Source organism: Typopeltis vanoorti, chromosome 10, assembly GCF_054136105.1.
Source record: "Typopeltis vanoorti isolate ZY-2024b chromosome 10, IOZ_Tvanoo_1.0, whole genome shotgun sequence".
Lineage (NCBI taxonomy): Eukaryota > Metazoa > Arthropoda > Arachnida > Uropygi > Thelyphonidae > Typopeltis > Typopeltis vanoorti.
This window is the reverse complement of record NC_143558.1, coordinates 25,428,350-25,443,022: the sequence shown is the minus strand read 5'-3', so window position 1 is coordinate 25,443,022 and position 14,673 is coordinate 25,428,350. Positions and strand designations below refer to the sequence as shown.

Genomic DNA, 14,673 nt, shown 5'->3' with positions numbered 1-14,673 from the left:
GATCACATTATGAAGGAAAGTGGTATTAAACATGATATCAAAATTGGAGATGTTAATATCAGCTCTTAAAATTGGAGATCTTAATGTCAGCGGATGATGTTATACTTCTAAATAAATCCGCTACAAGTCTGCAAGTTTCTCTGACTAAATTGAATAACTGTTGTAATAGAAATGGTATGAAGGTCAGCAATAAAAAGACAAAGACAATGAAAATAGGCAGAATCATTGAAAATGTCAACTGTATTGTGAATGGGGAACCTGTGGAACAAGTGAAACATTTCAGCTACTTAGGCACGATTTTTACTGAAGATGGTAAATTAAATATAGAAATAGACAACAGAATCAGCAAAGCTGGTATGGTGGGAAGTCAATTGAATAAATTCATATGGAATAAGAGAGAAATTAGTCGGAACACTAAATTAGCTGTATATAAGACAGTGTTCAAACCAGTTTTAACTTATGGATCTGAGAGCTGGGTCAGAAGTAAAACACTTGACCAAAGACTAGAAAACGCAGATATGAGAGTCCTGAGAAAGATTATAGGCATGAATAGATGGCATCAATGGCAATATCGTATTAAAAATGAGGATATTAGGAAAGAACTTGACATTGTCAGCATCCAGGAATGCGTTAGCAGAGTTAATCTCAGGTGGTATGGTCACTTAAACAGAATGGGTGAAGAAAGATTAGCAAAACAAGTGTTCTCTGCCAGGTTGGCAGGAAAAGGACCCAGAGGAAGACCAAGATATAGGTGGATTGATACGGTACAAAGTGCCTTAGATGATAGAAATATAAGATCTGATAATGTTGGAGTCTTGACAAGTAACAGACTGATTTAGAGGAAAATTGTAGATAGGAAGTTAGTAATGATGTAATTTTTTTTCATGTAGTACGATCATATCCTGTACACCACTTGAGGGTACATGGCAGGAATTTGATGATGATGATGATGATAAAATGTCAGTATGTTTAAATTAAACTATATGAAAAAATAAAGATGTAACAAGAGAAACAAAAGAATATAAATAGTAGTCTGACAAATACAGATTTTTGTATGTATGCATGCAAAACCATAGAAACATCAAAAATACAACAGATAAATACAGTATGCAAAATGAAAACATTAAGTTAATAAAACAAAGTTTGATGAAGTAAAAACATGAAGAATGTCAATTACGATCCATAAATGCATGGAAAAAAAAAAAAAGCCTGGAATGGAATCAACATGTTAATAGGAAGGACCCAAAAAGATAGTTAAATTAACAACCAAATACTGGTTGTTAATTTAATACATAAAGACCAGTTGGTGGACAAAAAACAATTGACAGGCTGCCTGCATTAAAGTATTGAAGACGTAACAACTTGAAGCTTAAAGCAAGAAGATTGCATTTCAGACATTGAAGGAGATCACTAGTGAAGGTATTGGTTATGGAATATCTGGAGGCCTGAATCACATGAACACAAGTGAAAAACTCAAATATTTCTCACATTGTAAAAATGCACTCAACTCAGATCTTTTCTGGGTGTAATCATTCTTAATGCATTACAAAAAATATATAAAATTTGCTGATTTTTAAACAACAAATAAAGAAAAAACTCCACAGGATAATTACCTTGTTTACTGCATCTGGATAATTTTGTGTTTCTAAACACAGTGCTCCATGTTTCTTATAAATGGCTCCTTTTTTACCTCTCAAAATATCACTGGTAGGAAGAAAATTACCGGTATAAAATTGAACACCAGGCTGTGTGCTATATATCTCCATAACTCTTCCACTTTCAGGATGTGACACCCTAAACAGTGAAATAAAAATTATAAAATACAAGTGATAATTTATAATACAGAAATAAATATGGTTATTAGTAGGATTTCCATATCTCAGGGTATGTACACATGTAGTGAAATTAACATAATGGCTCATTAATCATTCCAAATGTGTTTTCAGTGTAGTGTAGTTGACTTTCTCGTTCTCTCTCTCTTTTTTTTTTTTATAAAAAAAACAGTGCCTATATAGGTAGTTGTCGACTTACGACCTATGCACTTTACGACCGATCGACTTACGACTGCTACTACATCTCCCACTGCGTTTCAGTATGAATTACTGTAACAGCTTTTTCTACTACACTCACATGCCCTATCCATGTGGTCCCTATAGCCCTGAAACCTAATGGGAACGGTTGTGCGTGCAGCGTCAGCCCACTGCCCAGTAACGTGTGTTTGGCGCAATTCATGTGTCTCGATCTCTGTTTGCATATATATTACATTCACTATTTCTGGTTCAGTTATAATTTGTGTTACAATTAGCATCTTTTTTAAAACCCCTAAACATGTCAACCAAGAGGAAAGTGCCTTTGTCTACTCCTAGACCTATCAAGAAAGCAAGAAATCATTGATTTAGACACAAAATTTAAAGTGATCAAGCAGTATGAAGAAGGAAAGAAGGTGAACGCGATCGCACATGATTTTAAGTTATCTTATTTTACAGTGTCAACGATTTTGAAAGACAAAGAAAGGATTCGTGAAGTTGTTAAAGGTTCGGCACCCATGCATGCAACGTGATAACGAAAAACGTACAGGGCCCATCCATGAAATGGAAAAATTATTGTTTCTTTGGATGGAAGATCAGATATAGACACCCTTAAGCCATCTTATAGTGCAGTCGAAGGCTAGAAGTCTCTTTCAGACAGTGAAGGAACATGCCAGAAAAGATTACACTTAGACATTTATAGCAAGTACAGGATGTTCAAAAGATTCAAAAGAAGATTCAGCCTTCATAGTATTCGAGTCACTGGAGAATCAGCAAGTGTGGATGTGGAAGGAGCTCAAGAGTTTGTTAAAAGTCTGGATGAATTAATTACGGAAGGGGGGTATCAACCAGAGCAGATTTTCAATGTGGATGAGATGGATTGTTGTGGAAAAGGATGCCAGCACGCACTTATCACCAAGAAGCCAAAAGCATGCCTGGTTTTAAGGCACTTAAAGATAGGCTGACTTTGCTCCTTGGTGGGAACATCGCAGGTTTTAAACTGAAGCCTTTTTTAATTTATCATTGTGAAAATCCCCGTGCTGCATTCAAGAATATAAACAAGCACACTCTGCCTGTATACTTCCGTTCAAACCAAAAAGCCTGGATGACTCAAACATTGTTTGAAGACTGGTTTCTAAATTATTTTGTACCTCAAGTTCATGAATATTGCTTCGAGAAAGAAATTCCTTTCAAAATTGTATTAATCTTAGATAATGAACCTGGCCATCCACTTCACCACCTCCATCCAGATGTAAAAGTTTTTTATTTGCCGCCAAATACAACTCCACTCACTCAGCCTATGGACCAAGGGGTGACTGCCACATTTAAGGTGCACTATCTTCGAACCATTTTCACCCAAGCTATAGCCACAACAGACGTTGACCCAGAACTATCTTTACGAGATTGGAAACAGTACGATATTTATAAATGGATCAAAAATATTGTGGCCACGTGGGAGGCTGTGACAAAGAAATGCATGAATGGAATCTGGAAAAACTGTGTCCAGCGCTTTCTTAACGATGAATTTGATAGTGAAGATGAACTTGAAATGGTTACAGAAAATATTGAAACACTGGCAAATGGACTTTCTTTAGACATTGAAGTGGAAGATGTTGAGGAGCTGCTAGAGCAAGAAGCTGGAGAACTTACGAATGAAGAACTTATCGCTTTGGAAGAAAAAAGAATGGCTGAAGAAGAAAGAATTGAAGAAGCGAAAAATGAAGATGAGGAAGAACCAGAAAGAAAATTCACCATTAGAGGGTTATCTGAGGGTTTTTCTCTACTAAATAAACTTCTTACACATTTTGAGGAAATGGACCCAAACATCGAACGATTTGAAGGGATTGAACGAATGGTACAAGATGCTTTTCAGCCATACCATGAAATTTACGAGCAGAAAAGGAAACAAACAATTCAGACAAAAATCAACATGTTTATGAGAAAAACAACTCCCACTGCATCAAGTGGCGGCACTGATGACCGGCAGCCAAGCACAATTGGTCAGTAAAATATTTCTTATCTATTTTCTACATATGTTTTGTTTAGTTCTTTAAGATAAAATATTTTTTAGGTTTTACAGTATTTGATATCTTTTATTTTTATAAATAGTAAACCAATTATGTTGTACACAGTGTCTGATTTACCTAAACTGGTCCAACTTACGTAAATCGCTTTACGACTGGTCGGTTGGAACCTAACATGGTCGTAAGTCACCGACTACCTGTATTTTAAGGAGAAGAAAGACATTTTGTGTAAAATTTTGTGCGAAAGACATCATGTGTAAGCAAACAAAGTTTGCTGGTGAAGTAATTTCACGACTGGGTTACTTGTATATAAAGGCTAATAACTTCACATTAATTGCCTTGGTATCCCATAATGCAAGGCACATATCCTTTCAGGCATGTGCCTTACCATGGGAGGAGGGGGAGCCTGTGTAGCTCAGTAGAAGTGGTATATGCATCTACAGCTCTAGGCTGTCAGAAGAAAAAGCACTAACCTAGAAAAAACTAAGAAAAAGCAAGTCACCAACTAAAGGAACTTTTTTTTTGTTATAGACATTAGTGAGATGCGGTTGACTGAGGATGATATGGTCGATGGAATAGAATGCAATGGATTAGTGTCTTCATAGAGAAGAAAAGGAACAGGATGGGATAGAAGTTGCTGATGACAACAGAGGAATTAAAGTCAAAAAGAGTAGAAATACATCAGGGGGGACAGTTCCTTTGAGGCTATCTGGTTTGACATTGAGGCCAACAGGACTAAATAACTGCTGCTGTAATCTAGGTGATATACAGGAGAACGTAGATGCCATGCATATACAGATTAGCATAATGAGTACAAGTTGAGTAATTATTATGGGGGATTTCAACTATGGAGACATAAACTGGGAGGAGAAATGGTTGCAGGCAAGGAAATGGAATTTATACAGGTGGCAAGAGATAATTACCTGACGCAACATGTAATGGAGGGAACACGAGTTTCAAGAGTGTTGGATCTGATCACTGTATCAGAGAACTTAACACTAACCAATCTAGCTATGCCACCTCTACTTGGAGAAAGTGATCATGACTTGGGAGATATTCCATCTACTTCTGTCCTCTGGAACAGCCTGATGTTACCCAAAAATTTCAATCTACAGCTCTTTAAGAAGAAGAATGTCAATAGGTTTCTTCTTTCTCAACCCTCATCTGCATCTCACACATGGCACTGATGTGCTATAGGTTCTTGTACCTCTTGCGTGTGGGATAAAGATAGAAAAAAAAATAATAAAGGGAAGAAGTCACATTTCATATACAAGGAAAATGGTTATCAGCATGTTGTTAAAATACTCTAGATGACACTAGCAGATTTTTTCACTTGTAGTAGAAATTATGCCCTTGTGTTTATTCTTTTATATATATATTTTTAAACATAATCCAGAAACATTGCCTTAGAGCCCAAGCATGGAACTTTTTTTTTTTCAAGCCACTTTAAGCTTTCAAATTTTCAGGCACCAGTCTCATACAAGGTGATGAAATTCATTTCCCACCTGAAACAATCACAAATATCCATGCTCATGGTGGAATTCAAACCCACAATCTGTTGGTGTAACCAGTAGTTGGTGTACCCACTCCAACTCACAGTCTGTTAGTCGGAGAGCAAGTACACCAGCCATTCAGTCAACCTAACATTTCTTTCCTCCATCATCTTTGCAATAAGACAGCAAATCTTGTTTTCTTCAAGATTGATGGCTCAGTCTTACTTAGAAGGCTTAAAAGAAGATCCAGATATCTTGGAAATTATTCCCTTGTTCAAATTAAGGGAATATTAAATCCCACATTGTTTTAAAACCGAATAAGAAACTCAAAGATCGGAATGAAAGAGTTTAATGCTGAATATAGTAACTATAAAAGTATCAGCGACTACTACATTAACACGAGAATAATGTTTCATTTGCCAAATATTTCGTTCTGAATATTACAGACCATCTTCAGTGGCTACATAGGCATAGTTTTAAAAAAACAACATGAAATACGAACAATTGATCATTTACACACAGAACAAGCTGCATTATGTCATATCGCTAAGTATTAGAAGAGTAAACATTTTTAAAGTCATAATTAAAGATATTAATTCAGAAATTCATATAATAATCTTAAATAACATTAGACTAATATAGGAAATTTACAAAAAAATAAAAAAAAAAATGAATGTGTTATCCTGATTGAACTTTCCCAAATTTTTGATATAGATATACAGTCATTATGATTCAAGTTAGGACGTTGAAGGAAGGCCTACACACTTTCTTTAAATAAAAGTTCAAATTTGTAGTGACATCTGTGTAGGAGGAGAGGCTTGGACCAAAGGATGTTGTGGCTTGTTTCTAATCCATGCTGAACTAATCCAGATTTCTCAGGTTTGTTGTGTTGAATTGATGACTGATGCTCTTGAATGCTTTTTTCTATATAACGTCCAGTTTGTCCAGAGTAGGAAAGATTACAATTACAAGGAACTTGATACACACCAGGTAGAGACAAGGTTGAGCATTTATCTTTAGATGAAGGAAAATAGGTGGATAATTTGTTAACAGGAGTATAAGTGGCTGTTAAATCATAATTCTTCAGAATTCTTGAAATTGGTTCTGAAATCCTGGAAATGTAAGGAATTGGAATTCAGCGTATTGAATCTTTTCTGTTCTGTGTTGGATTGTAAGAATCAAAAAGATGTGCACTCTTTTCGGAGAAGCCATTTAGTTTCATGTGATGTTTGATAGTAGAGAGTTCTACCTGTAATAAATGAGAAGTTGAACAGTTAGTTTTGGCTCGTCGGATTAAACATTTTATGATTCCTGTTTTTTGACAAGGATGATGAGCAGATTCTTTGAGAATATAACGACCTGTGAAAGTTGGTTTTCTGTGAACTGTTATTGTAAGAATACCAGAAGGTGAACGGATGAGAAGGATGTCTAAAAAAAGATAACTTTTCTATATATCTAACCCAAAAGGATCGGTGAGAGAATATAGATGAGAACAGGACTTCTTCTAGATGTTCTAAATAAAAGTTGGGAAGAGCAGGAGAAAGTGGACTTCTCATGGCTGTTCCTTCCACTTGGTTGTAAAATTTGTTTTGACATAAGAAATATCCAGAATGCATTACGAAATCAAATAATTTTATAATATCTTGTGGAAAGATGTCAGCAAGTAATTCTAAAGTCTCTTTGAGAGGTACATTAGTATATAAAGATTCTATATCAGAGATAACCATAAGATCTGTAGGTTGTAAAGTGATGTTTTTCAATTTATTTAAGAAATCAGAAGAGTTTTTCAAAAAAGAGTGTGAGTTGCCAATGTGTGATTTCAATAATTTAGATAGATATTTGGCTATGCGATCAGTAGGAGAATCAATACAATCCACTATAGGGCGAAGAGGAATATCTGTCTTGTATATTTTTGGTAGACCATAAAACCTTGGAGGCCTTGCAAAATGAGTTTTTTTGTCTTTCAATAGTGTCTACATCCAAACTTATGACCTCATCTAGTAGGGAATTTAATTTCTTCAGTTGTCTGTTGGTTGTATCGTAATTGAGTTCTTGGTATGTTGAGCGATCTCGAAGTAAAAGGTAAAGTTTTCTTCTATAGTTTGAAGAGTTAAATTATTACATAATTACTGTCGCTTTCCCCTTGTCAGCTTTGGTAATGATGAGGTGACTGTTGTTTCTTAAGGAATGTATAGCTTTTTTTTCAGAAGGAGATATGTTTGAAGGAGGAAGCTTGGCTTTAAGTAGCGAAGAAGCAACTTCTAGACAGACTCTTTTCAAACTATAGAAGAAAACTTTCTCTTTTACTTCGAGATCGCTCAACATACCAAGAACTCAATTATGATCCAACCAACAGACAACGGAAGAAATTAAATTCTCTACTAGATGAGGTCATAAGTTTGGATGTAGACACTATTGAAAGACAAAAAGCTCATTTTGCAAGGCCACCAAGGTTTTATGGTCTACCAAAAATATACAAGACGATATTCCTCTTCGCCCTATAGTGGATTGTATTGATTCTCCTACTGATCGCATAGCCAAATATCTATCTAAATTACTGAAATCACACATTGGCAACTCACACTCGTTTTTGAAAAACTCTTCTGATTTCTTAGATAAATTGAAAAACATTACTTTATAACCTACAGATCTTATGGTTATCTTTGATATAGAATCTTTATATGCGAATGTACCTCTCAAAGAGACTTTAGAATTACTTGCTGCCATCTTCCCACAAGATATTATTAAGTTATTTGATTTCGTAATACATTCTGGATATTTCTTATGTCAAAACAAATTTTACAACCAAGTGGAAGGAACAGCCATGGGAAGTCCACTTTCTCCTGCTCTTGCCAACTTTTATTTAGAACATCTAGAAGAAGTCCTGTTCTCATCTATATTCCCTCACCCATCCTTTTGGGTTAGATATATAGACGACGTCTTTGCTGTATGGCCTCACAGAGACTCCTTACCTTCCTTTTTAAGCAGTATCAATTCTTTACATCCTTGTATAAAGTTTACCATGGAGATTGAAAAAGACAAAAAGTTATCTTTTTTAGACGTCCTTCTCATCCGCTCACCTTCTGGTATTCTTACAACAACAGTTCACAGAAAACCAACTTTCACAGGTCGTTATATTCTCAAAGAATCTGCTCATCATCCTTGTCAAAAAACAGGAATCATAAAATGTTTAATCCGACGAGCCAAAACTAACTGTTCAACTTCTCATTTATTACAGGAAGAACTCTCTACTATCAAACATCACATGAAACTAAATGGCATCTCCGAAAAGAGTACACAACATCTTTTTGATTCTTACAATCCAACACAGGACAGAAAAGATTCCATACACCGAATTCCAATTTCTTACATTTCCGGGATTTCAGAACCAATTTCAATAATTCTGAAGAAATATGATTTAACAGCCACTTATACTCCTGTTAACAAATTATCCACCTATTTTCCTTCATCTAAAGATAAACGCGTGACCTTGTCTCTACCTGGTGTGTATCAAGTTCCTTGTATTGTAATTTTTCCTACTTTGGACAAACTGGACGTTCTATAGAAAAAAAGCATTCAAGAGCATCAGTCATCAATTCAACACAACAAACCTGAGAAATCTGGATTAGCTCAGCATGGATTAGGAACAAGCCACAACATCCTATGGTCCAAGACTCTCCTCCTACACAGATGTCGCTACAAATTTGAACATTTATTTAAAGAAAGTGTGGAGGCCTTGCTTCAACGTCCTAACTTTAATCGTAATGACTGTATATCTATATCAAAAATTTGGAAAAGTTTAATCAGGATAACACATTCATTTTTTTTTAATTTTTTTGTAAATTTCCTATATTAGTCTAATGTTATTTAAGATTATTATATGAATTTCTGAATTAATATCTTTAATTATGACTTTAAAAATGTTTACTCTTCTAATACTTAGCGATATGACATCATGCAGCTCGTTCTATGTGTGAATGATCAATTGTTCGTATTTCATGTTGTTTTTTAAAACTATGCCTATGTAGCCACTGAAGATGGTCTGTAATATTCAGAACGAAATATTTGGCAAATTAAACATTATTCTTGTGTTAACGTGTATATATTTCTTTATCGAGGCTAACTTGCAACCAGCTAACTCACTTTCAATGAAAATCTGTTTTATCAGTGCTTTTCAATGTTTTCTCTTGAAAACTCAGATTTTTCACTGTAATCAGGTAAACGTGCAATTTACATTTAGACTAAGACTAACCACAATAACATTAAAAATAATGGTTACAAAAGCTAATCTTGACAGGTCATGGGCCTGTCAGTAACACAGATCATTAAGTAACTTATAACTTTAAAATTATCATAAGAATATTTATTTTCACTTAAAAATAAAAACAATGTGTTATATAAAGCTTTTGGAATATTTAGGTACAGAAAGAAACAAACTTACCTAGCAACCAATCTTTCAGTTCCAATTTCACCACGAATACAATAATTATGGTCGAAACCGCCTTCTGGAAGCTGAGATATTACATCACCTATTTTTGTTGGCTTCTGAAGATCAAGCAATGTGTTTTGAACTGAGGCAATTTCTCCTGCCAATAAAGCACTGCATTAGCTTGAAACATGTTTATCAGAAGCCAACCAAAATAAAATATACTAAATCTAAAACAACACATCAGAACTGTCCCTCTTCTTCAGCATGTAAATTTACTTGGGATCTTGAATCTCCAAATAGCTAACCAAAATTTTATATAAACTTTTTCTGATTAATGATTCTTTTGTTAATGCTAAAGCGATTGTACCTCCGTCCAAAGAGAAACCGAACTTTTCGAAAATAGAAGAAACTAGTGGTGCCACCTGTTGTATCCTTTTGTTGTTGAAAGCGGCAACCTTCGTTAGTGTTGTGCCAACTGTTTATGACATTTGTTTCATTAGAAGCCGAGTTATAGTGCCAAGAGTGACAGTGTGTTTTGACGAACGGTCGGAAAATGAGTTTCAAACAGAGAGCTGCGACTGACTTTTGTGTTAAACTTGGTAAAAGTTTTACCGAAACACATCAAATGCTTCAAAAAGCATACGGTGATGAATGCTCATCCCGTACTCAAGTTTACGAGTGATTTAAGCAATTTCAAAATGGTCGTAAGATGCTTGAGAAAGACGAAAAGCCAGGCCATGCAAAAACTGGATTGAGCGAAGTTAACATCCAAAAAGTGTGATTTCGGGTTTTCTTTGATGAAATCGAAGAAAACCCAAAATCGTCCATGAGATTGACTGAAGATGAATTGGGAATTCCAAAATCAACTGTGGACAACATTTCAACCAGTTTGGGCCTTCGTAAATTGAATTCTCGATTTGTTCCTCACAAGTTGACTGACAACTAAAAAATATATCGAATTGAACACTGCAAGGAATTAAAACCGCTCGTAAGGACTCAAACTTCCTTGAAATGATCGTTACTGGTGATGAAATGTAGTGTTTTGAGTATCAGTCCGAAACAAACCGCCAAAGTGGAGACCACCAGAAGAGGGGCATCTGAAAAAAGTCGCTTGGAGAAGTCAAAAGTAAAGACAATGCTGATTTGTTTCTATAATTCCAAGGGCATTATCCACAAAGAATTTGTTCCGTCTGGCCAAACGGTCAATGGCGAGTTTTATTCGAAGTTTTGAAGCGATTGATAGCGAGAATTTGTCGCGTATAGCATGAATATTTTGATGCAGGCAGCTGGTCACTTTTGCTCGATAATGCACAATCTCATCGTTCAAACATTGTGAGACAGTTTTTGAGCAAAAAACAAGTTTGTGTGTTGGATCACTCACCGTATTCACCTGCTTTAGCATCCTATGACTTCTTTCTCTTCCCACGACTTCATTCGTTGATGAAAGGAAAGCAATACGACATCATTGAAAACATTCAAGCAGCAGTAATCACGACCTTCAACACTATCCCAAAAAACGTTACAAAAAACTCATTTAATGATTTAACTGACCATGCCAAACACTATCAAAGCTGAGGGAGAGTATATTGATTGAAATAAATTATTTGAATAATTATAATTGGCCTGCGTTTTATTTTCTATCAAAAGTTCGGTTTCTTTTTGGACAGAGGGTATATATTTGAATATAATATTAGCCATTTACAGAATCTCACTTTAAAGTGTGTTATTAATTTGTTACAAATTACGTTCATTTCCTTATTACTAATCCAAAACACAAAGTCACATGAACATCTATTCAATAGAATACATTGGTCTTCTATAGGAATAAGACGAGCTTCAAGTATATGAATGTTCAGTTTTCAAAGCACATTTTAACTTGAAGTTAAAATGACTAGAAATTTAGCGTATATACACCTTAGGCAGAAACCTTAAGAGAGCAAAAACTCTCAGTACTAAGGAACTTGAAATGTCGGAGAGGTGTAATTTCTGTAAGCGAACTCTCAGTTGGTGCGTAAACATATTTACTAAAATAAAGAGCCAAAGAAGGGGTGCTTAAGGGTCAAAGCTGTATAACTGAGAGGAGACCTACGCATTGCCTTTAAAGGAATGCGGAGAACCGAATGTCCAATCCTCACCTTCTCGTGGTGCACCCTGTTGGGTATCTACTTGAATACTGAACGAACGAGGATAGGCTGGCAATTTGGGATTTAGCCGACCAAATTGTATTCTTATTGGTTAAACCAAAATGAAAAATGATGGTATGACATGACAAAATTTCATGCCAGCTGGGGTGTCGCCCGGTTAAACAAGGCCCCCGTTGTTTTCGCCAGGGAACCAGGGCGAACAGCGAAAAGTCAGCTACTGGAACAAATCTGAAAACAAACCCCAACTCAACATCACCAGAGTTAAAGATCAGTACTATCAATATAAGAAGCCTGAATGGCAAAGAAATGGAGCTACCTAAGGAATTAGATAAGTACCAGAATGACATAATAGAGGTGACTGAAACAAAAAAGACAAAAACTGGTGAGATCTTTCTGAGCAATAAATACAAAATGTTATATTCAGGCAATGACAATCAAGGAAAAGAAGGAGTAGCCATAGTATTCAACACAAAATACGAGGCTAATCTTCTTGAATGGCAGTCAGTCTCAAGTAGAGTAATGTGGGCAAATATGAGAATGAGGAACTGGACAATGAGACTTATTTGTGCCTATGGTCCCACAGAAGGTCCTACTAAGGTAGAAGTTGAGGAATTTTTTGAGGCTTTAGAAAAAGCAACTGACACAATGAAAAAGGAAAACTTGGTCCTTGTTGGGGATCTAAATAGCAGAGGAAATGATTGTGAGACATACAAAAATATTTTGGGAAAATTTGGAGAAAATAGCAAAGCTAATAATAATGGCAAATATCTGTTGGATTTCTGCTCAGGACATGGACTGGTTATTACTAACACCATGTTCCAACATAAAAATGTGCACAAATTCACATGGAGAGAAGAGGCTAGGAATAAGAAAAGTCTCATTGACTATGTTATTGTTGATAGTGATGTTTTCTCCCTGGTGCAGGACACCAGAGTGTACAGAGGATTTGAAATTGGAAGTGATCACTATTTAGTCTCGGCAGGATAAAATTGAATTTCATATTGAAAAGATTGACATGTAAGAAAATTTTAACACGAATAAAAGTTGAGCAGCTCTCAGATGTGAACTGTAGACTAAAATACACAAAAATTATTGAAGAAAAAATGAAACAGTTTGAGAACAGGAATCAAACCTTGGAGATTCAGTGGCAAACTCTGAAGAAAACATTGATTGATTCTGCCAGAGAGGCATGTGGTGAGGTTGTCTGCAAGGATAAAAAAATCAGAACTCCCTGGTGGACATAGGAAGTTAAAGAGGCAGTGAAGGAAAAGAAGAAAGCATATCAAAAGTTCCTGTCAAATAAGTCAGCTTGTGCTCTTAGAGAATACAGAGACAAATGCAAGAATGCTAAACACTGTGTAAAACTAGCTAAACAAAAGTCATGGGAGGACTTTGGCAAGAATATAGAAAATAAATATCAAGAAGGTGGCAAAATATTCTGGAGGTTGTTGAAGAAGCTTAGGAATGGAGGAAAGAGTGCTGTAAAAGGAGTTAGAAATGATAAAGGGGACATGAAAACAGAAGAAAAAGATATCCTTGAAGTATGGAGTAATTACTTTGAAAAACTGCTAAATAAAACAAGCAGTGATGACAGCACAGTGGTAAAAAACACTGACCAGGCATGCAGTCAGGAATACATATCCATACTTGAAGTAGAAAAAGCCATCAAAGGCTTGAAATATGGAAAGGCAGCAGGAGTAGATGATATTCGACCAGAAATGCTGAAATATGGTGGTATAAGAGTCTTACAGTGGCTGCACTTCATAGTTCAGAAAGCCTGGACAGAGGGGCGAATTCCCGATGATTGGAGTAGAGCTCTCATAGTACCCATATATAAAAAGGGAAATAAAACTGAATGTGAGAATGACAGAGGTATTTCCCTACTGAGTGTTCCTGGCAAGATCTATGCAAGTATACTTGAGAAACAGTTGAGAAGAATTGTGGAAGAAAAGCTTGGTGAAGAACAAGCTGGATTCAGGCCAAATAGAAGCTGTCAGGAGCAGATCTTCACTTTAAGACAAATAGTCGAGAAAGCATGGGAATATAACAGAGATCTGTATTTAAGTTTTGTAGACCTGCAAAAGGCATATGACAAGGTGCCAAGAGAGAAGCTATTCAATACACTACAGTTATATGGTGTCAATGGGGCATTATATCAAGCAATACTTAGTTTTTATTTGAGTTGTAAGTCAGCAGTTAGAATTGAAGGAAGTACAGGAAGATGGTTTAATGTTAAATCTGGTGTGAGACAAGGATGTACATCATCCCCTCTGTTATTCATTATCTATATGGATCACATTATGAAGGAAAGTGGTATTAAACATGATATCAAAATTGGAGAGGTTAATGTCAGCTCTTTGCTTTATGCGGATGATGTTATACTTCTAAATAAATCCGCTACAAGTCTGCAGGATTCTCTGACTAAATTGAGTAGCTGTTGTAATAGATATGGTATGAAAGTCAGCAATAAAAAGACAAAGACAATGAAAATAGGCAGAATCATTGAAAATGTCAACTGTATTGTGAATGGGGAACCTGTGGAACAAGTGAAACATT

At 35.6% G+C, this 14,673-nt stretch overlaps 1 protein-coding gene across 2 annotated transcripts in view; it reads right to left on the bottom strand.

Moving 5' to 3' along the window:
* The window catches only part of LOC150102245 (galactose mutarotase-like), an 88,434-nt gene that overhangs the window by 13,739 nt on the left and 60,022 nt on the right, over window positions 1–14,673 (bottom strand). For both annotated transcript variants that reach the window (XM_090399003.1, XM_090399004.1), the window contains exons 5-6: window positions 9,986–10,130; window positions 1,614–1,794 (exon numbers count right to left, since the gene is read on the bottom strand). In XM_090399003.1, the coding sequence (XP_090255129.1) occupies window positions 1,614–1,794; window positions 9,986–10,130 (326 nt within the window). The remainder of the gene's footprint in view (window positions 1–1,613; window positions 1,795–9,985; window positions 10,131–14,673) is intronic.